General features: G+C 35.0%; 1 protein-coding gene across 2 annotated transcripts in view; it reads right to left on the bottom strand.

The window, feature by feature from the left end:
- The window catches only part of LOC141342227 (WD repeat-containing protein 26-like), a 35250-nt gene extending 11058 nt beyond the window's left edge, over positions 1-24192 (bottom strand). The window contains exons 1-9 of one of the 2 annotated variants that reach the window (XM_073846631.1): positions 23582-24192; positions 19760-19859; positions 15491-15547; positions 15275-15411; positions 11889-11986; positions 7842-7998; positions 3692-3830; positions 288-428; positions 67-186 (exon numbers count right to left, since the gene is read on the bottom strand). In XM_073846631.1, coding sequence (XP_073702732.1) covers positions 67-186; positions 288-428; positions 3692-3830; positions 7842-7998; positions 11889-11986; positions 15275-15411; positions 15491-15547; positions 19760-19859; positions 23582-23826 — 1194 coding nt within the window. In that variant the 5' untranslated portion in view covers positions 23827-24192. The remainder of the gene's footprint in view (positions 1-66; positions 187-287; positions 429-3691; positions 3831-7841; positions 7999-11888; positions 11987-15274; positions 15412-15490; positions 15548-19759; positions 19860-23581) is intronic. The other variant, XM_073846630.1, reaches the window with a different exon arrangement.
- Positions 24193-25268: the final 1076 nt, after the last annotated feature.

Raw genomic sequence — 25268 nt, 5'->3', positions numbered from 1 at the left:
AGACATTTGCTAACGAGATTCACCCAATTATACGTGAGAAGGCTGTAACTGTACAGCGGCACTTACACACTGGTAGAACTGGCCTCTCTGACCTCCGGTAACGAAACGCTTGCCGTCTGGATTCCAGGCCACACTGGTCAGGCTGTCCTCATGGGACTGGCTCATTTTGGTTCTCAGTTCCCCTGTCTGGATGAGCAGAGTGGCCAATTAAAACATGAGCTGAGCCGGTGGAAAGAATCTGAGCGCTGACTGCGGGTCAGTGGTGTCTAAACGGGCGAGACCCTCACCTGAACGTTCCACAGCCAGAGCTCAGAGCAGTCGTCCGGGCCACACGCTATCAGATACGTGTCATCGGGGCTCCAGGCCAGATAGGAAACCCCATAGGCATGACCCTCCAAAGTCTTCAGCTGCTTGAGCTGGTGAGTGTCCTGTCAAAACACCCCAGACAAATCAGACTCAGATCATAAGCAGAATACTGCATTCTTTTAAGTGCAACTGATATTTAAAGGGGTCATTGGGTGCAAAACTCATTTTTCCATGTTGTTTGAACATTAATGTGTGTTGGTATAAAAATCCACCCAGTTGATTTTTTTAATATTTAAAAGGTCCACTGAAGTGCCTTGAAACACGCAGCATTATTCTATGTGGCGACGTGCTTTTAACTGAAACAAAAACATATCGCCCAGCCCCGCCCACTTATTTTGAATAGCCAATAGCGTTCCATTAATATCTGCTCGAGTCAGAGCCGTTAAGCTTGGTAAAGCTGCATTTGTAAGCTTATGACTGCCACAGACTAATAAATTACCCCACAGATTCAATATGAAACTCTTGCTAAAATAAAATAGTGATCATAATCATGCTGAGGCTGTGTAGTTTAATACATGCTCCGTGTTATTGTGTCTCCGGACCGGAGACAAGTCTGGAGTAGACTTTGCGCGCTGCCGTGGTTAGTGTGACATAACGTGAAACCAGACCTCATTTGCCCCAATGGAAAGCACATTTACACTGTCTGAATCGTTCTCTATTGCCTACATTGCGCACTACATGCCATTCACCAAACAGAAAACACCTACACTGTGAACAAGTGACCGATCTCAGCCGCAGATTCAGCGTCTATTTATAGTGCAGGGGGCGGGACGCTACGGACTCTAGAGAGCATTTAATTGGACAGAACGATTGATGAGAAACTGAAGTGCAAGGTGATATCATCAAAATCGTGGATTCATATTGGCGGAAGTGACGAGACTGTAAGTTTTGAATGCCCAAATCTTGTAAATGCGAATTTTGTCATTGTTTTGAAGCCCACTAGCTTATAGATAACCTTAAGGCTAATATATTCCTACTTGGATTGACATTAGCATTTTACCTTAGACCCACAATCACCGAGCTAAAACAGTCCGAATACGATCCTCACTGTGTCAACTCGGGTGCAGAGAAAGACTCTAATTGAGCGATTGAGGTGTTCTGTTGTTGGATGTAATCATGAACACAGCAGTCGTCATTTACTACGGACATCTGAGCCGCTGAAGACGCAGAGGTTTAATGTTACTTTCGTTTTTAAATGGAAAGTGCTAATCCCGATCAACATATGTGACCCTGGACCACAAAACCAGTCTTAAGTCGCTGGGGTATGTTTGTAGCAATAGCCAAAAATACATTGCATGGGTCAAAATTTTTGATTTTTCTTTTATGCCAAAAATCATTAAGAAATTAAGTAAAGATCATGTTCAATGAAGATTTTTTGTAAAATTCCTACTGTAAACATATCAAAATGTAATTTTTGATTTGTAATATGCATTGTTAAGAACCTAATTTGGACAACTTTAAAGGTGATTTTCTCAGTCTTTTTGATTTTTTTGCATCCTCAGATTTCTGACTTCAAATAGATGTATCTCGGCCAAATATTGGCCTATCCTAACAAACCATACATCAATAGAAAGCTTATTTATTGAGCTTTCACATGATGTATAAATCTCAGTTTTGTCAAATTTAACCTTATGACTGGTTTTGTGGTCCAGGGTCACATATGCATCTATCTTAGTGCAAATAATTCCTGATGCAGCTTCACCCACAGCGGAAGTGAGTATAAGGGTTATGCAAATGGCCTCTCTTAATAATGTGCTTGTTGGCAAGTTTCGCCAATAAACGTGGCTTAATGCAGCTAAACATGGCTAAATGTGGCTAAAGTAAACATAATCCCAGAGAGGGGCGGGGCGAGCAGAGCTTGGTGGCATTTAAAAGGGCCATGTCTTAAAATGAGCTGAAATTTTGCAAGCTGATTTTGACAAGGTAAAAGAGTGTGTTTTTTTCTCTACTATTGAGAATTTTTAACCAAAGTATATTAGAGACTTTTCATTAAGACCCTAAAGAATCATATGAACTTGTGGAAAATGGCCATTCGATGACCCCTTTAATAAACAAGTTAGGTCAAATGTAATTTAAAAGTAATTAAAAAGCAGTCTGATTACCTTACCTTAAAAGTGTATATTGTAATGGATTACATTACTGATTTTTTCATTTTATTTGGAATCAGTAACAGACCAGGGCTCTACAGTGCGACCATTTCACTCACATTTGCGACTGAAAACTACTGTATGCGACTATGAAAAAATATTACGCGATCTGCATATTTGTGTTTGCGCTGAGGGGAGTTTAGAAGGTTTCTACATGTTTTTGCAACGTTGAGTGATGTATCACAAACACATCTCATGAATCCTTTCATAAAGTGTAGAGAGAGTGTAAAAAAGAGATTGCTTTGTGAGATCCTGATGAACTACGATGTGTGACAGCTTTTAATATATTTTTTACAAAGGGAGTTTGTAAATGAGATATTGAGTTATTATAACCGTTAAATCAACAAGAAGTTATTATTAAGAGACTTACATTGTCTGACTATAACACTATTAGCTGATTTTGCTCCATTTCGTTGTCAAAAAAGAATCAAACACATTCAAACACAGCATTGTTTAGTTTATGAATGAACGTGCGTTTTTAATCTAAACTAATCTAATCTAATGAGTCAGACACTTGTTTTATTCCTGAATGAATCAGCTGTTCAAATCACTCAAATTAATAGGATTCAGTAAATAAATGAGTGACTTGCTGCCACCTACTGGCAGATTTAGTTTCATTTTTAAAGTATCTTTTCAGTTATTTAAATCTAAAAAAAAATTATATTTCTGTATTCAAAATTGTATATTTAAAACATTAATCTCAACATGAATTTATGAATTTGACTGCACTTATGCCACGTCTGAGCCTCATAACACATGAAAATAGCCACTTTTGTGTTCTTCCGTGCCACCTCTGTAGTACAAATTAATTTTGTTTATACTGATTTCATTTGATTGGTAACTTATTCTTATCCTATTTGTTCTTACTCTGTTTTAATTAGAAATTTTGAAAAGCTTAAAAAACATAATAAATTGATATAAAAGATGATATTTTTTTAATAAAGTTATTACATTACAAAGGTAAAAATAAAACTCCCCAGTAAATCACTTTAAGAAGTCAAATATCACCTCGTAATAGAAAGGCTAATTTTTTATCCGAGTTTTTGATTATTGTTTAGAATGTGCTCCTGAAATTTTGACTATGTTCCTAAACAGAAAAGTAAGCACAGAGCCCTGTAGACTACAATTTGTTCGTAATCTTCCCAGCATTTCATGGTTATGAAGGAAAGGTCACTCACAGGGTCAACCTGCCATATGATGACTGTTGTGTCTTTGGATCCCGAGGCCAGTTTGGTGCCGTCGTTGGAGAATTTACAGAACCAGACTTCATTGCAGTGCTCTGTCAAGATCTGCTGGGTGTAGCAGGGGAACTGTTTCCTGGAGATAACAGTCAATGCATGTTAGAGAGCCCAACTTGTACTTGACCTTGTATTCATTAAAGAGCCTACATCAGACTATACTGACAAATGCAATAACACAATCTCAGACATATGAGAAAAACAGATGCTGCAGGGGCAATGACCATTGCTCTGTTCCAACACAAAGTGAGCTGAGCTGTTTTAGTACCAGTGATATTTCACAGAAATATTGGTATTAAAAGTTAAAGTCCATGTAAAGCAATATTAAATTTGTGACCCTGGACCACAAAACTATTTGTAAGTAGCACGGGTACATTTGTAGCAATAGTCAGCAATACATTGTATGAGTCAAAATTATATTTTTTTCTTTCATGCCAAAAATTATTAGGATATTAAGTAATGTTCATGTTCCATGAAGATATTTAGTAAATGTTCTACCGTAAATATATCAAAACTTAATTTTTGATTAGTAATGTGCATTGCTAACAACTTCATTTGGACAACTTTAAAGGTGATTTTTTTGCACCCTCAGAATATTTATTAATGTATGCAGGTGTATAAATCTCTATTTTAAAAATGTGTGGCTAGTTTTGTGGTCCAGGCTCACGTATGATTAAAAAATAAATAAAAATAACAGTGCAAAAACTGCATTTCTTTGATTTCTCAGATGTTTTCAGTCAGAATATCAAAAAATTCTTAAATCAAGCAGGATTTTCTTGACAAGTAAAAATTGTCTTGTTTTCAGAAAAAAAATCAAGTCAAAATTAAGTGTTTTTGCTTGAAGCATGCAAAATATTCTGCCAATGTTTGAAATAAGACATATTAATGAGATGTTTGCTTACCTGCTTTTTCTGAAAACAAGACAATACTTTGTACTTGTCTAGAAAATCCTTCTTGTTTTAAGAATTGAAGAGATATTTTGCCTGGAAACTAAACTAAAAATCCAAGTAAGAAAAGCATTGTTTGCAGTGAATAGCATGTAGCCTTCTTAGAGAAGTAAACATGACTTCAAGTATTCAATTAAACAGTAATAAAGACAAATTCAGAGTGATTTTCAGATTTCTGTGGTTTTGTGGTTATTGCCAACATGATAGAGGCAGGTCTATTTACACAGCACAGATCCAGTATTTCTGCAAAAATCTGATGTTTGGACTTGTCTGTTTATCTTCAACAAAGACAAAATAACCATGTTTATATTGATAATTCAGCAAGTCAAGCAAGAATTTGTGCATTAAGGCTGCACTATATTGGACAAAACTAACATTGCAATATTTAGTTCGTCTTCAATATATATTGCGATATAAAAAAAATACACAAATTTTAATCCTTCTATATTGATTTAAGCTTATTCTGTTTTAGGAGTACATCTGCATAGAACATAATAATAAAAAGCTGAATATGACTACTCTGAAGACTTTTAGACTAAATCATCCTTTTAGCACTGAACATTTTGGGAAAAACTTTGGGTATACTCTTTACAAAAACCATCTTAAACCTCTTTTAGTAAAGCTGCGCTACCACTAGTCTTAGAATGCAAAATTATTAGTGATATGCTCTGCAGCGACTTTTATTACATTTTATTTAAAACTTAAATGAAATACCCAATAATAATCCAAGTCCTGCAGTTCTACATTTTTAAACTTAAGTTCTTTTAATTTTGCTATAAGGTCATGCTGTGACATATTGATATTCTGTTGGTCAGACAGTTTCACGTAATACAAATTCACAGGTCAGAGTTCACAAAACTTGAACTTTGGATCACAGAGAAACTACTTTACATGAGCTTTTGTTTCTGCTGTGCCACATTCACATTTGTACGAAAGGAAGTCAGTGGAACAAAGTAGTGTGACTGACCCCTAACTAAATAAAATAATGACTTTATTCAGCAATTCTTCTCATCCGAGTTACCATCTTCCACCATTATCAAAAGTACCACGACGCATTATTTTAGTTATATAACTGTAGCTTCATAAAAATACACTTGAACCACTGATGTCACAAGGACTGTTTTATCGATGTTCTTGGCGCCTTTCTAGGCCTTGAATGTGGTAGGACTTTTGCTGTCTATGGAGGCTCTTGGATTTCATTAAAAATATCTTCATTTGTGATCCAAAGTTGAAATGCAATTAATGACAGAACTTTCCTTTTTGGGTGAACAATCCCTTTAAAGTTTCTCTTTTGTTGGCAACTGGCTCTAAATGCTTCTCATTAAAAATCTTGTTAAACGCAACCCCTTTTTTAGAGTTGAAAACCCAGCATTTACTGTAAACTGAGCTGTTTCGAGACACCGAACTGACACAGAGTGTAAATGAGCACAGCTGTCATATCATATTATCATGTCATATTATTTTCACATTCTCAATTAAAAATGCATTCAAAATGATATGTGACTTGTTGGAATCAGACAGACAAAAAAAAATAAAAATCAGAGCTACAGCATTTAGTTAATTTTCTGAAGATTCCAAAGCAAAATCAACAAACATATCCCTCCAGTTCTTTTCTTAATAATAATTACTATACTATTAATCACAATATAGCAATTTTTTATTTATGTTGATTAAAAATAAGAACAAAGATGCAAATAAACAGTAGTTTGATCAACATCAGTGAGTGATTACGTCTTTTCTTTTAATGTTTGATTAACATTGAGACATGTTACACATCAGATTGTTACCCAAAAATTAACTAAACATTCATGACATAACATATTATGTTTGGGTAAATTTTGACATTATTTTGCAATAATGTACGCTCAAAGAGGCACATCTTATGCACTCGCTTGACAAATGTCAGTCATCGTTATCGTTTTGGCTTCATTAACATGGGTTTGAAAATCACATTTCACTGGTTTGGATTCATGTCATTTAAATTGCAACAACAGACCTACAACTTATGGTTTGAAGCAGCAGCAGTTGTCCAGAAGTGAGCAGAGAAGAAGGTAATCTTCTCAGAAAATGTACAAATAAAGATCATTTTAGATGTTTAATTACTGTTTGGAGCATTGGGATCACTAGAAGGGCTTAATGAACTCCTCAAATTCAACTAAAACTGACTACTTCTGCCTGTAGTGCATTCCAACTCATTTTGACAAATTGTTTATGTACCACAGTCCAAAAAATGCAGACTTATAAGATGCCTTGTTGATGTTTCAAACACAGAGTGATTTCTGAATGCACCACGAGAAGTATTGAAAGTAATTTTATGCTGGACATTTTGGGGAAAAAAATTGATTTTAAATATACTTTATGCCGTTTTGAAACACATAAAATCGAGCTTGTTTAATTAGAAGCATTTGTGTTGAGCAGGGGGTTAATGTTCACTATCCTACATGGTACAGCATGAGTCAGGGTTATTATAGTTAACTAAAACTGGAATCATTAAAACACTTCTGTTTCTTGAAATAGATAAAAATCAACTTCAAATAAAACATTTAAGCTAGTTGCCAAACCATTAATCTCAGATGCTCGTCTTGCAGAGCTAGACACAACGAGCATTTGAAGATAGAAAGTATATCAATTGTAATTCTTTAAAGAAAATAACCCATCGTTTTGCTAGATAAGACCCTTTTTTCCTCGGCTGGGATCGTTTAGAGCCCTTCGAAGCTGCATTTCGGAAGTTCAAAATCGGGGGCACCATAGAAGTCCATTATATGGAGAGAAATCCTGAAATGTTTTCCTCAAAAACATAATTTCTTATCGACTGAAGTAAGACATGAACATCTTGGATGACAAGGGGGTGAGTACATTATCTGTATATCTATATTACTCCTTTAAACTGCATCTTGCAAGTTTAAGCTCGCGGGCACCATAGAAGTCCACTATATGGAGAGAAATCCTGAAATGTTTCTTTACGACGTAAAGTTTTGTTCTGGAAGTGAACTACTCCTTTATTAAGCAGCAAATTAGAAGTTTGTTGAAGGAAAACTCTTATTTAATATGTGAATGTGTTAAATACCAGACAGCAAAACAACTCGAGTTTGGAACAGAGCTCATGTCTCATCTGCATAAAAACTGACAATATAAATCGGTACCTGCTGCACACATGGTCTATGAGCAGAGACACGTTGTCCAGTCCGCTGTCCAGTTTGGTGTTATGATAGAGACAGCGGTCTCTCTGCAGTTCTACTGCTTGACGCAACAGCGTCTGCAGACGACGAGGCGGCAGCATCACAGACGGGGGCAGATACGCTGTATGAGAAAAATGAGAGACACACACAGAGATGGAGCAGAGAGGTCGCGGAGGGTTAGACTCAGTTTCATCTGAATTCAGCCAACACAGGACATCAAGTGAAATTCACATCTTGCACTCGAGACTACGCCGATCTGTCACGCTCTTTAGGTTACCACCCGAATTCATTTCATCTCCTGAATTGGCTGAACTGAAATAGAACTGACCCGAACCCTAGCTGAAAAAAAGAATTACATGAAACTGTACAAAAGAAAACAAAAGAGGGGATGAAGAGAGGAAGAGTGAACAGAATTAATGGAAAAAAGTGAATAATAATGTTTACACAAATAAGAAATAATAATTCTCAGATTGAGAATTATTTCTGTGTAGTACACATTCATGGCAATTAATAAGCATTGTTTTTTTTTTGAGCGAATAAGTTTTGTTTTATCAAGGATGCAGCTTAACGAATTTTCTAAATAAACATTTTTTTAAAAACTGCGTGTTTGTCAACTTTTATATATTATTATAGTCACAATAAAATAGCACAGCCTTATACCTTATCACTTAAATGTAATTAATTCTATAAAAAATATAGAAATAATTAGTCTTCTTGTCGCAATTAAATGAACAGTGGAGTGAATTTCAAATTATTTAATTAAAATTAATTAAACAAATAAGCAATCGTTGACATTTTTATCATGGTGTTATAATATCAAAATCTGAAAAACTAGAAATTTATTGAGATACATACTACCAGACAAAAGTGTTTTTAATGTGTTTTTAAAGAAGACAGTAAAAACAGTACAATTTTGATATTTTTACCATTTAAAACAACCATTTTCTATTGGAATATATTTTAAAATCTAATTTATTCCTGTGATTTCGAAACTGAATTTTTATCATCATTACTCCAGTCACATGATCCCTTCAGAAATAAAAAAAAAAACATTTATTATTATGTTAAAAACAGCTGAGTAGATTTTTTTCAGGTCTCTTTAATGACTAGAAAGTTCAGAAGAACAGCATTTATCTGAAATATAAATCTTTTGTAACATTATAAATGTATCTATCATCACTTTTGATTAATTTAAAGCATCCTTGCTAAATGAAAGTATTACTATTATTATTATTATTATTAATAATAATAATAATGTTTCTTGAATAGCAAATAAGCATATTAGAAAGATTTTTGAAGGATCATGTTACACTGAAGACTTGAGTAATGATCCTGAAAATTCAGCTTTGATCACAGAAATAAATTACATTTGAAAATATGTTCAAATAGAAAGCAGTTATTTTAAATAGTAAAAATATTTCAATATTAATGCTTTTGCTGTATTTTGGACCAAATAAATAAAGTCTTGGTAAGCAGAAGAGACTTCTTTAAACAGCATTAAAAGTCTTTTGACTGGTAGTGTAATACTTTCATCATCGTTAATTTTCTCTTATTTTTATTATTAATTGAACTGTTTCATGGACATTGTGTTCCAATAATTTTGACCCAGAGATGATTTTCTTTTTCCAGAAAATGCTAGCAAATGTTATCAAATTGGATAAACCTATTGCATTTGTTCACAAAATATGTTTTGTACTTTTTAATGACACTATTTTGTTGCACTTGCTGTGTTCCCACTCAAAAATCAGCCTGCAAAAAAACTCTTAAAACGCTATTGTGTTACCAAATATTGAATTCAGAGTACTTATCAAGTTTTCTTTTAATTAACACGTTTTGCATTTCTTTTTGTAACTGACTGATCATAGGCCTTGTTGATCTGAGCTCATTTTTGTGTCAATATTAGCAAAATAATATACAAATATTGCTTTTTTTCCCACTAAACATTTGTGACCCTGGATATCCCTAGTCATAAGAGTCAATTGTTTTTAGTTTATACATTCATGCAAATAAATACAGTAAATAAGCTTTCCATTGATGTATGGCATGTTAGGATAGGATAATTTGGTCAAGATACAACTATTTGAATATCTGGAATCTGAGGCTGCAGAAACAATCACCTTTAAAGTTGTCCAAATGAAGTTCACAGTAATGCATATTACTAATCAAAAATTAGGATTTTATATATTTATGGTAGGAAATTTACAAAATATCTTCATGGAACATAATCTTTAATTTATAATGATTTTTGGTATGAAAGAAAAATCAATAATTTTGACCCATACAATGTATTTTGGTTTTGCTACAGATAGACCCGCGCTACTTAAGACTGGTTTTGTGGTCCAGGGTCACATATAATCTGTATCTGTGTATAATCTCAGATTAAGTTGTCAGTTCAAATATTAAATGTTCTAACTAAAAGAAAACAAGTTAATTAAAAAAAAAACCTGAATATTGCATAAGAGATTTTGTCATTTTTTAAAGGTCTGTCATTTTTGACTGGGAGCAGGTTTTTCCTGTCCACAGTATTACATTCATCCTGTCTTTTACAATATCCCTTTAACGGACAATAGTTTCTGAATTACATCATCCTTTAGGAAGTGACATCGACAGCACAAACAACAGGTTTTGCAATTGGTTTGATAAATTTTCTTTTACGCACAATTACACGGATATTTCAGTCATATTAGTAATCATGCTTATGTTCTTTCCGCTGTGTACTAACCAAGTTATAATAATTAATTAATAAATAAAATGTCTAAGCTTGACCAGTGAATATTTATATGAAAGTCAGCTTTAACCGTTTATAAATATTTCCCTTAAATTCTCTCACGAGCATTTGTGACCCTGGACCACAAAACCAGTCTTAAGTAATACAGGTGTATGGGTAAAGATCATGTTCCATAAAGATATTTTGTAAATTTCCTACTTAATTTTTGATTAGTAATATGCATTGCTAAGAACTTCATTTGGACAACTGTAAATGTGATTTTCTCCATATTTTAGGGCTGCTCAATTTCGGCAAAAATCAAAATCACAATTGTTTTGTTCAATATTGTAATCACGATTATTCAACACGATTATGACAGGGTCCAAAACTTTATATTAGTGTTCAATTCAAAGACAGCAATACAGCAGAAAAAAAAGATACACACAAAAAATGTGCTTTTTTTTAACATTACTACAGAAATATAATAAAACAGCATCTTCACTGTAAGTTAATCATGCTTTGTTTCTTATTAAAACTACACAAGTCATTCATTCAAGAGCAGTGAGTGATTTTTCCCTGTATTTTTACATTTTATTAATATTACGCACAGAGACGGCAGAAGGAACATTTATTGAGCCACACGGATCCAATACACTGTTACACATGTATTTTCATTCTCAACCATTTATGATCATTTAAGACAAAACTGACAAGGGTTTTCATGAATAATCACCAAGCGCCTCATTTTTAAATATTTTTGTGTGTATTTGACCGTTTAGGCGCACCTTGAGCTAAAAGATAACTTTACATGTCCGTGATCTGCTCCGTCTCTGAGAGCATTTGCGCTTTTAAAAACACAACATCAAAGAAACATTAATAAATCAAGCAGGTCCCGTTTTATGAAAGTCACGTCACATGATTTTGCTGATTTGCATGTGAAATTAGGCTTTTATGGAGGAGCGACATTGCACCACTGGAAAGGGGGCATAACGGGGTGCAAAAATTTTTCATCTCGATTACTGGATTTTTATGATCGTTTGAAGCAGAAATCGAAATCGAAAACGAATTACGATTAATTGCACAGCCCTACCATATTTTGATTTTTGTGCACCCTCAGATTCCAGATTTCCAAATAGTTGCATCTCAGCCAAATCTTGTCCTATCCTAACAAACCATACATCAATAGAAAGCTTATTTATTCAGCTTTCCGATTCAGATCGACCCTTATGACTGGTTTTGTGGTCCAGGGTCACATATTTACAGGAGTCAAAGGACAGGAGGACAGGATTGATATGTGAACTCACTCTGCAGCTTGTCGAGGAGTTTGGATCGGGAGGCCGTCCCTTTTCCTTCCCACTCAGCTTTAGCCCGCAGGTCATCTGGATGACTGCACATCAGGTACCTACAGCAGAAACACAAACAGACAGCATCATCAACAACAGGCTTTCGACTGCACAATGGATCTAAAATCTCATCCTCTCTATGCACTGATAAAATAAGGCTGGAGCCACAGAGCTATTAAACTTTAATTAAAGTTGCTTGCCTCTTTGGAGCATAAATGAAAGTGTTCATTAGATTAGATGACAAAAAGAAAAGAATTCTGAATCTGGACTAGTATTCCACAAATCAAATGAATTAGATGTGAACCAGGACCACAAGTAGCACTGGTATATTTGTAGCAATAGTCAAAAATACAACAAGCCTTACTTATCAATCTAACATAGAAATAAGCACAGATCCAAACACACAAATCAACTTATGACACAGTTCATGTGTGATTCCGCCATTCCCATCATACAAATGATTGTACGTTGATAAATGTGGCGGCTAAAAACCCTGCTTTAGAAGCCTTGCCCCAAGAGTTTACAACATGGAGAAATGAAACCAGACTAAAAAGAAGAAGTAAACCATGAAACAAAAATAGATTTTACTCTAAAAACACCCTTTAACCTTATATTTGCATACTATGGCATTTGTTTAAACAGTATGTAGGCCTATATTAAATAGGGATCCATCGAAATGAAAATTCTTGGCCGAAGCCGAACAAAATTACACAATGGTTTGGTTTTTTTCATGTTTTTCTCCCATGCATTTTGCCAGTTCTTTTCACCATTGCATAAATTGAATAGCCAATATTTTCTTTTTACAGCTTTCTTTGTCTTGCTTCTCAAAGAAAAAAATAAATTACAAAAAAAACTATTTAAAAATATTTAACATTTTTAACATTCTAGGAGACATTATAGCTTACCAACAAAGCATAATTTAACTTAAAAATAATAAGTTTGTGTTTTAATGTACAAATAAATGCAGCCTTGCTGAGGAAATGAGAATGTTATAATAAATGTGTTAATAGATCGGTTGAAATGATTGTTATCGTCTTTTTTGTCTTACTTTTTTTTTTTATTTTACAGAACAACAGTAAAATTACAATGCTAACATTTATGAATGTTGACTTTTATTTTGGTGGAAACCCACAAGAAGACCTCAGTGCTATTTTTTGCTCACAGCAGCAGATTTATGAATGATTCTCATTCGCAGATTTCCCTCGAGCTTTGAACTTTGAACCCTGGCTGAGGAGCTCATGCAGCGCTGTCAGAATAAATACAATTGGTGCATCTATTAAACATAATATTGTTTAGTTTATTTACTAATGGTTTAAGGCCATTTGGTGATTTCAGTCATCATACAGTAACCAGCAACAACCAGCCCTTTCTCTTCTCATGGAAGACATGCGATGCGAGACAAACTTTATTTAGACAATTTTAAAGGTGATTTTCACTATATTTCGTTTTTTTTTTTTTTAATAATATTTTGTAATAATACTGTCCTATATACTTAATGAAAAGCTTATTAATTCAGCTTTCAGATGAGGTATAAATCTCAGTTTTAAAAAAAACTTTACCCCTCACTGAGAAAGTGTCATTTTGGTATAATTGATATACTATTACATTTTTTGTTAATATTTTGAATTAGATTTTCTTCAAATAGATTTTCTGTTTTCTATGGAAGCTTATTTCCACCACTGAACAAAAAATAAAAAGTAATAGTGACTTTATCTCACAATTCTGATGTTTTTTCTCAGAATTGCATGACATAAACTCACAATTTCAAGGAAATGTCAAAATTGTGAGCCGACTTTTTTTCCTCAGAAATGGACTTTACAACTTGCAATAATAAGTTTATCTCACAATTGTGAGAAAAGAAGTGAGAATCGTTGGATAAAAAAAATCACAATTAGGAAAAAAAACCTGAAATGTGAGATAAAAATCCAGGTAATATTTTTATCCCCAGGTGAAAACAGGATTCCATAGATTTCATTTTAGTTTAAGTATTTTTTTTTAAATATGTTTATACAAGTTTTAGTTCATTTAGTTTTAGTTATTTTAGTAAGTCACAAATTAAAGTTAAGGAAAATGAGAAATATTTGCTTTGACAACTACCTAGAAATAAAATAAGTTTACAAGTACTTTAATACTTTATCTTATTTTAGTTACAGTTTCAAATAATAAAAATGTTTTCATATGGTTTTAGCTTTTTGTTAACGATAATAACCCTGCACTGAGGTCTAAAATCAGTTTAAATGATTTCGTCTTCCAGTCTGCTTGACTCTTAAAAATAAATGGGTCATTTTTTGCTGCTGTGCCTTTAAAGTCAACATGACATCACCTTTTGCAACAGATGACATACTTCCAAAAGAAACAGAACAAAAGTAGGGTGCAACTTGATTTTACAAACACAGGGCAACTTGGGTTTTGATTTGATTTTGGATGTTGAAACTTGTGTTTTACATTTTTCATATAAAATGATGCTTTTGGCAAGCAACATAAAATACTAACTTGATTTTGATGATGTAGTTATGTTACATGATAGTAATGTTACTTATTATAGTAATGACAGAAAATGATGCATAATTACAAGACACTAACCCTAAACCAAACCCTAGTCTTAACCATATAGAAACTACACAGATAATGAACATTACTCAGTACTTATTACACTGTAACAACCTCACCTTAAAAAGAAACTGTAACAAAAAAAAAAAAAAAAACTATTTTTTTTACCAATATGTGACCCTGGACCACAAAACCAGTCTTAAGTCGCTGGGGTATATTTGTAGCAATAGCCAAAAATACATTGCATGGGTCAAAATTTTTGATTTTTCTTTTATGCCAAAAATCATTAAGAAATTAAGTAAAGTTCATGTTCCATGAAGATTTTTTGTAAAATTCCTACTGTAAACATATCAAAATGTAATTTTTGATTTGTAATATGCATTGTTAAGAACTTAATTTGGACAACTTTAAAGGTGATTTTCTCAGTCTTTTTGATTTTTTTGCATCCTCAGATTTCTGATTTCAAATAGATGTATCTCAGCCAAATATTGTCCTATCCTAACAAACCATACATCAATAGAAAGCTTATTTATTGAGCTTTCATATGATGTATAAATCTCAGTTTTGTCAAAATTAACCTTATGACTGGTTTTGTGGTCCAGGGTCACATATTTTATTTTATATTGGAGGCTTCATAAAAGCATAAAATGTTGTGTCAGCATGCAGAATTTATTTTAGAGGTCAGAGTTGCTTTCTTATTATAGAACACTATGAATATGTCATTAAAAGAAAGAAAAAAAAAACAGGAAGTGACATTGTTGTCCTAATGCAACCAAAATAGGAGTGAGGTGTGATACCCGCTGAGGACGTGGATGCGTTCAGTGTTGTACTTCAGGGGCGTGAGTTCGGCTCTGAGCACCTGCAGCGCTTCTAGAACCTTCCCATCCTCCAGATACTCCAGATACTTCTGCTGCAGGAGCAGGAACTTCATCCGCTGAACAACACAGGAGAAAATCAATCAGGCCGTTCATAAAATGAATGGGGGAGATGTTGAGAAGACTTTGGACTCTTACCACCACGGCGCTGGGTGAATGCATCAGTGCTTTCAGCTCGTTGAGGTCACTCTCAGCCTGTTAGAAACCACAGACAGATTAACTGAGTTTTCACAAGTTGACAAGCCCTTATCTGTTGTTTGTCTGGCTTCTTTTGACCATTATGATCTTTACATACACAAAAGGGCAAAGTTTAGAAACACCCATAAGGTGTAATCCTACTAGATAGTAGATTCTACTGTTTTAATCAGATATTTAACCCAAACATTTTAAATTGTTGAATATGTACTCACTCTCAGACAAATCTAACTACACACGACGCAACAAGATTCCAGAGACAAGCAATTTATGGCAAAGCGCACTGCACTCCCAACTAATTCAGAAATATTAAACCTTTTAACAAGGCGAGACACTGCTGGTGAATAGGGTAAAAAAAATTAACTAATAGTTAACACCTTACTTACCCAGTTGATTGATTACATTGATAATTGCAAACATTTTTTGTATTACAAGTTTTCTCAAATGTTAGGTTTTAATATGCAAATGAGACATTATTTAATGAAATATGCGCTAATTTGCATACACGTCTAGTAGCAAAAATCTAAACACTGGATGAAGAGAGTTTCAAGGTTCTTGTTTAATTTTTGTGACATATTAGAGTCAAAAGTATTTACAGAAGAAATTTTGGCTATCTCATTTGGTCACAACATAATTCAGAAAATTAGAACAGGGAGAAAATATGTGACCCTGGACCACAAAACCAGTCTTAAGTAGCACGGGTATATTTGTAGCAATAGCCAAAAATACATTGTATGGGTCAAAATAATCGATTTTTCCTTTATGCCAAAAATCATTAGCATATTGAGTAAAGATCATGTTCCATGACGATATTTTGTAAATTTTCTATCGTAGATATATAAAAACTTGATTTTTGATTAGTAATACGCATTGCTAAGAACTTCATTTGGACAACTTTTAAGGTGATTTTCTCAATATTTAGATTTTTTTGCACCATCAGATTCCAGGTTTTCAAACAGTATCTCAGACAAACATTGTCCTATTTTAACAAACAATATATCAATGGAAAGCTTATTTACTCAGCTTTCAGATGACATAAGAATCTCGGATTTGGCAAATTTACACTTATGACTGGTTTTGTGGTCCAGGGTCACATATATATTGTTTACAGTTTGGTGGGGAATAAAATGTTGTATAAAATCAAGCTAATTGTATATGAACAAATCCTTCTGTAAAAAACGTCAGGATATAGACAAGATTAAAATGTTAAAGTTTGGTGTGTGTAAGTGCTACTGAAGTGGAGATTTATGGCTCAGTGTAGGAGAAAAAAAACTCATTTTATGAAAACGGCCTTTAAAAATGAGTATTGTAATTGAAATCTACTGACACAAATAGATAAAATGCTATAAAAGAAAGACTTAGCAGTGCCTTTTGGGTGTTTTCATACCACTAGTCTGAAAATCTCAAAACAGTGTTTTGCCTGCAGTGTCTCCCCAAAATACTACATACCATCTTTGTCATGGGAAACACTTGTTGGTTCGCAGTTTTAACGTATATGTTTGCTTACAATTATTTTCAAGATCTTGCGTGTAGTTGGGACACGGTGTAAGATGTGCTTGTTTCTTCATCAGATTTGGACAAATGTAGCATCACTTGCTCACCAAAGGACCCTCTGCAGTGAATGGGTGCCGTCAGAATGAGAGTCCAAACAGATGATAAAAACATCACAATAATCCAAATGTAATCCACACCACTCCAGTCCATCAGTTAAAGGGATAGTTAACCCAAAAATGAAAATGTAATGTTTATCTGCTTTCCCCCAGGGCATCCAAGATGTAGGTGACTTTCTTTCTTCAGTAGAACACAAACAGTCATATGACAGTCAAAGGGCACCAAATCTTTAAGAGTAAAAAAAACAAACATACAGAGACAAAACCAAATTAAACCCTGTGGCTCGTGACGATACATTGAGGTGTTAAGACACAAAACGATTGGTCTGTGCAAGAAACTGAACAGTATTTATATCATTATTTACCTCTGATCCACTGCAACGTTCAGCTATATAGAACGCGCTCACATCAGCCGGCAATGTAGTCTGTGAAAAGTCAACACTCTCAGATGAGTTCACACAAGGAAACGTAATGTTTTAGATTTTAATCGATTGCCAGAATCAGGATAAGCACAAGTAATCACCATTTTTAGAGGCTAAAATGCACTGTGTAAACAATGAGCGACAGATCGCTTCCGTACAGGAGAGAAGAACGTTGCGGTGGATCAGAGGCATATAATGATATAAATACTGTTCAGTTTCTTGCACAGACCAATTGTTTTGAGTCTTAACACCTCAATGTATCGTCACGAGCCGCAGGGTTTAATTTGGTTTTGTCTGTGTATGTGTTTTTACTCTTAAAGAATTGGTAACCACTGACTGCCATTATATGACTGACAGACTGCAAAGGTTTGAGTTAAAAATCTTCGTTTGTGTTCTACTGAAGAAACAAAGTCACCCTCATCTTGGATGCCCTGGGGGAAAGCAGATAAACATTATATTTTCATTTTAGTGTGAACTATCCTTTTAACATCTCGTGAAGCAAAATGTTTGTGTTTGTCATAAATCCATCATAAAAACGTTTTTAACTTCAAACCACCCCTTGGTTTAAACAGTCCCAAAAATGGCCAAAATAGAGTCTATAATTCAGAATAACACTAGCCTGGCTAACACCAAACCACGTCATGACAACGTCAGGATTCGTGGTCTGGGAACCACATGTTCATTTTCTCGTATTTGAGGCGTGGTTTACGAATGCCCAGAGCAGTTTATTGGGCGATACAAATGTCTATCAAATGCACCTGTGCGTAGCTCATAGCTAATCGTTTCAATTATACCGGATGACATATGTAGAGCGAACGCCAAAAGTTGCTCTTTTTTCAAAATAAACTTGCGTTCTAAACTACTTAGAACACTATCTAAGGCTGAATCGAAAGATAACTTTGTGTCTGCTGCCATGATGGATCCATAGTTATAAACAAACTGCTTCGGTGAGTCGCATAGAAGGCGTCATCGTCTTGCTGCTCCCTCCCCGTTCTGTGATTGGTTCCCTATCTGAGGTGAAAATTTGGTCCATGGTTTCCAGCGTGAATAAAATCACGCTGTGCTTAAGGCAGCATGGGGAAAACCCAGGCTAGAATAACACTAAGTCTTGTGTAAAAAAAAAAAAAGGAAAGAAAAGAAAAGGGAAAGTCTCCTGTTGTCTTCTCATATCAAAATCCACCTACATATTTGTTTATAACTGCTTTGGCTTGTAAATTGCACTTGATCTGTGCATATTTCTCTCCTAATTCAGACTAGATGACTTTTTCACTAAAGGAAGAGTTATTATGGAGTCATATTTAAAAAAAAAAAAGTTAAAATACTCTAATGATCATTGGTTCTTTCAGTTGTCAATTGATGGATTGGAGTGGTGTGAATTGTTGTGATGTTTTTATCAGATGTTCAAAGTTCCATTACATCAATGAAGCTCTCAACACTGTACAATGAATTTCTTATTTACCCTCTCTCTACACTTTATTTATGAAGGGATTCATGAGATATGTCTGTGATGCATAATGTTGCAAAAACACATGGAAACCTTCCCCATAGAAGCTTCCCTCAGCACATACACAAATATGCTGAATGGGTATTATTATAATATTTTTTGTCAAACGCAGTAGTTTTCAGTTGCACTGTGGAGCCCTGTGAGGGTGAGTACATTTTCAGCAAATTGTCATTTTTGGGAGAACTATTGCTTTAATAGACTGTTCTTATTCACTGGCCTCTAAAACCTGTTGTTAAATTAGAAGAAATTGTGCATCATGTCTGACTACAGCATGCATACTATAAAAAGCTCTAATGTTTTAATGACAAGAGACAACTTGTGTACTAAAGATTCAGTGATTAAACAGATGGATGATTCACGTACACATCAGACAGAAAGCAAGACGAATAAAGGTTGTTATCATCATGACAAGGCTATTATGCTTATTCAGATATGCATCAGAGTAATACCATGCCATTCTTTAAACTAATTTAGTTCCATGTAAGTGCTTTGGGACACATATCTCAATCACTCAGTAACACAGTATTAAAATCTGAGGCCATCACTGTTCCATGGTTGCATACAGTGCTTTAAAAATTCCTTTCATTGTGTCGGGAGTAAACAAAACATTCCAGTTGTCTCTCATCTGCACGCCACAAGCATTGTTTTTTCTTTGACTGGCTACATGAAGACTTACCTTTTCCCACTCTCCCTCCATCACATGATTCCTGAACTTGGTAGCAGCTGGATGCTCAAGTCTACAGCCTGATTCCTGCATCAACAAGTCCACAGTTTGACTGAAATATGACGAAAAGAAATATGTTAATGAATATTGTGAAGTGGACTCATACTCCTTTCACATGATAGTGTCAGGATTAGAGATTTGATTCAGAATGTTTCACTCCTGCATAGACGACACACACACACGGTTCTAATCTCCTAGCAACAACAAGTCAGTGTTTGATTCATGAACACAATAATTAACATATAAACTCCTGAATGTGTCACTACTCCTACTCAACTCACTACAAACTGTGCGGAGCACCAATTCACCTACTTTTCTACACCAAAAGAGAAGACATACTGCAATAAAAGCATTTGCTCTTACCTTGACAACAATAACAAACTAGTAAACTAATACATTAGATATGCATATATACACATATAGGTGCTTGTGCAACTTTCAAATTCAGTTTTTATTAAAAAAAGTTTTTATTCTTTTTGTTATATGAAGGTCTTACAGGGACTTGTGTACTTGGTTTAGTGCCTCTTTGAGTTCTATAGCAACATTAGATTATACTGTATTTGCCGAAGCAATATTATATTATTATAGAGTGTCTGGCAGTTTAGAGCAACAATAGCATGAAAATACAAAAATACCACTGAAAAAGCCTAAAGGTAACTATTATTACACTAATATTAAAGCAGAAAACTCCAAAACACAAAACAACTACTGACAATACCATTAAAGCACCACTCAAAACAAACAAACAAAATCCACAACATGTCACAAAATACCACTGACACCATTATGAAAACAATAACACCACTGACGTCACAAAAAACTACTGACATCTTCATGAAAACACAAAAAAAAACACAATAAAAACTATGAAAAAATACCACTGACAATGTCATAAAAGCACCACTGAAATATAAAACAAATCTGACTTATTACAAATATCTACTGACTGACATACACAAAAACACCAATGAAAACCAATAAAAATACTAACATGTTACAAAACTAAGCACAAAAATTCTACTGACATTGTTATTACAAAACAATAGCACCACTAACATGGTACAAAAACACTACGGACCTCAACATGAAGCACAGAAATTTAAATCACCAATAAACAAACACAAAAACAGCACTGACACTGTTGTGAAAACAATAACAGCACTGACATGATGTAAGAACACTACTGGCAACATCATGAAAACACAAAATCACCACTGAAATCTAAGAAAAAAATCCACTGACATGTTACTAAATAGTAATAACACAATCATAAAAGCACAAAAACACCACCATGAAAGTACAAAGGTACAATAAAACCACTGACACAATTATTTAAAAAAGTATTAGTAACACAACTGACATGGTACAATGGTGCAAATGCTGCTGATGAACAACAAAATGATGACAACAAAAACTCCACTGACACAATCGCAAAAGCACAAAAACACCGCTGCCAATGTTATAAAAACAACAGCCACAAAAATCAACAAAAACACCAAACAAAACCGATCAAAAAAACATACTACCATATTACAAAACACAACTGACAGCACAAAAATACCACTGACACTGTTATTAAACAATAACACCACTGACATGTTACAAAAACACTACTGACACCATTACGACATAAAAACTCCACTGACAAATAAATCAAAACAGAAAAAGTACCATTTTACAAAAACACTACTGACACCACCATCAAAGTACAATAACACCACTGACACTGTTATTAAAAAACAGTAACACCAGTGACATGGTACAAAAACACTACTGACACCATCATGAAAACAAAAACTCTACTGACACAATCTTGAAAGAACAAAATCACCACCGAAATCTAAGAAAAATCCACTGACGTTACAAAATAGCAATAACACGAACATGAAAGCACAAAAACACCACTGACACCACCAAAGTACAATAACATGACTGACATTATTAAATAATAATAACATCACTAACATGGTACAAAAACACTACTGACACCATCACGACAAAAACTCCACTGACACAATCACGAAAGCACAAAAACACCCCTGCCACTGTTATGAAAACAACAACAGCACTGACAAAAACAACAAAAACTCCAATGAAAACCAATTAAAAAAAAAATAAATACTGACATATTGCAAAACACAACTGACACTGTTATTAAAGAAAATAACACCACTGACATTGTTATTGAAAACCAGTAAGAACCACTGATATGTTACAAAAACACTGATACCATCATGACCTAAAACTCTACTGACATGATCTTGAAAGAACAGAAACAGCAAAGCCGCTGTTATTAAAACAAAATCAGCTCTGAAATGTTATAAGAACACTACTGACTCCATCAAGACAACAAAAACTCCACTGACACGATCATAAAAGCACAAACTCACCACTGAAATCTAAGAAAAATCCACTGACATGTTACAAAAGAGAAATAACACGATCACAACAACAATAACACCACTGACATAGTTAAAACCATTAAGAACCACTGATATATTACAAACACTACTGACACCATCATGACATAAAAACTCCACCGAAATCTAAAACAAATCTACTGACATATTACAAAACACCACTGACACCATCATGACAACAGAAAAACACCACTGACACTGTTGCTAAAAAGCAGTAACACCACTGGCATGGTTCGGAAACCCTACTGACACTGTTATTAAAACAATGACAGCACTGACATGCTACCAGAACAGTACTGACACCATCGTGAAAGCACAAAAACACCACTGAAATTAAGACAAATGTTGCAAAATCGTAATAAGATGATCATGACAGCACAAAGACACCACTGACATGGTTATTAAAAACAATAACAATACTGACATGGTATAAAAAAACACTACTGACACCATCATGACAACAAAAACTCCACTGGCACTATCAAGAAAAACACAACAACACCACAGAAATCTAAAACAAATCTGACATATTACAAAACAGCTCTTCATTTATAGCAAAAAACACTATTGACACCATGATGACAACAAAAACACCACTGACACTGTTGCTAAAAAGCAGTAACACCACTGGCATGGTTCAGAAACCCTACTGACACTGTTATTAAAACAATAACAGCACTGACATGTTACTAGAACAGTACTGACACCATTGTGAAAGCACAAAAACACCACTGAAATTAAGACAAATGTTGCAAAATCGTAATAAGATGATCATGACAGCACAAAGACACCACTGACACTGTTTTTAAAAAACAACAACAATACTAACATGGTACAAAAACACTACTGACACCATCATGACAACAAAAACACCACTGACGCGATCATGAAAGCACAAACACATCACTGAAATCTAAGAAAAATCCACTGAAATGTTACAAAATAGTAATATTAGAAGCATGAAAGCACAAAAACACCACTGACACTACCATGAAAGTACACTAACAAGACTGACACGGTTATTAATACACAATAACACCACTAACATGGTACAAAAACACTACTGACACGATCACGAAAGCACAAAACACCAGCGCCACTGTTATGAAAACAACAGCACTGACATGTTTGAAGAACGCTACTGACACCATCATGAAAAGACAAAAACACCACTGCCGTGATCATTAAAACCGAAAAACATCGGTGACACGTTACAAAAACACAACTGACACCATCGTGAAAGCACAATAACACCGCTGACACTCTCAGGAAAGCCGCACTGACAGCATCATGGCTTCATCTGATTTGATCAATCCAATAATAACCCGATGATATCGCGCTTAGCTTCACTTACTTGAGTCCTAACCCGTGTAGATGTTGTCCTATGAGCCTGATCACGTCCTCGTCGCTCTGGGACAGTCGTTTCTTCTTCTTCATGCTGGTGTCTGACGCCGGGCTCTCGGTGGACGGCAGCCCGTTATTAGCGGAGGACAGCAGCCCGTTGGAGTGCACAGCTCCCGCTGCGGAGGACGAGGACTCTCCGTTCCTGCAAGACAGCTGCGGCTCCGGCTCCTGTCCTCCTGTCCCGTTGGCCTGCATATTATAAAACGCGTTTACAGTGGCGGATCTCCGCGACTGCGAGCTGTTATTGAGACGGATGGCCGAGTGCTGGTTGGGGGTTGGGAAAGACGCCGCAGAGAGGCCCGTGATCCCGGCAGCAGACGCCCCGCTCTCTCCTGCTCCCTCCGCCGCCGAGCCTCGGCTTTTCTTCCGCGGGGGCGGCGAAGCTCCGCCGGTTTCCGAGTCGGAGGAGGAGGCAGCGGAGGCCAGAGTTTCCTCGCCGGCAATGTCAGGGTCGAGACGCCTCGCAGGCTCAATATCAGCGCGATTACAGACACGGAAGCCGCCGCCGTCGTTCGCTCGCTCGCTGCTCTTGTTATTGTTTGTCGGAGAACAGCTGCAAGTCCATTATGGACGTCGGTCAGTGCGCGATGACGTCACCGGAAGCGCCGCAACAACCTTGAACTCTCTAGAATCATAAAGCCACACTCAAGAAAAGTGCTGCCTTCAATTTGTTGTGCAGTTTGTAACAAAATGTTCTGAGGCTGTCAGATAGTGATACTTTAATACTTACTGAATGAATAAACTACAACGCCATGAAGTGAAATTACAGCAAGCTTGTTAATACCTAGGTATTAACATGGTACTTCTTAAAAGAAAAGTTTTGCATTTAAAAACACCATTACAGACAATGCTGCTAATGTATTTGCATTGTAAAAAGGCCTACAGATATTTGCTACTACTACTACTACTACAGTTGTAGCCATTTTAAGCAATTATAGCCATTTTAAGACTAAAAATCCTGAAAAATCATATATAACATCACTACAAATATTATTTAATAAGTTATCACTTCTGACCAATAGGTGGCGCTGCTCTCAAATTGATGTGATGTGGTTAACTAGGGGTGAAGATGACACACATAGATTGGTGCAAATATGCCAAAGATTTGAAGAAAAACAGACTTAGATGCATTTTTGCTTTTATTTATTTATTTATTGTCTTTTTTTTTTCTTTCTGGTTGTTTAGTTTATTCTAATGCTTAAATTTTTTGTTCTATTTTTGGTTTTGCTCAGCCAAAGCTAAACAAGATTGATTATATTCTGGAATATGATTATGTGCCTTGTTTGGTTGTACAGTAATGCAATAAAAAAAGGTTTTATAAATTTTTTTTTTTTTTTTTTTTGCCATTTATCATAACTCCTGACCACTGGGTGGCACTGTGCTGAAACTGTGCGGGTAACCTCAGGAAATGGTTTTCATAACAAACTCCCAGTTTGGTCTGAATACAATAAAGCGCTGAGGAGATATAGCCTCATGTCTACTTTGGTGAGCTCTTCATCAAATTAATTTGTGTGTTATTCGAGAATGGTTGAGTCTATCAAAAAGGATCATCTGAGAATGGTCTGTTTTCATCTTGATGAAAATTGGATGAACCATCTAGGACGATTTGAAAAAGAAGGTTTTTTTTATATAATGTC

Source organism: Garra rufa, chromosome 9, assembly GCF_049309525.1.
Source record: "Garra rufa chromosome 9, GarRuf1.0, whole genome shotgun sequence".
NCBI lineage: Eukaryota > Metazoa > Chordata > Actinopteri > Cypriniformes > Cyprinidae > Garra > Garra rufa.
Note: the sequence above shows the minus strand (reverse complement) of the source record. Positions and strands in the feature narration are given on the sequence as shown.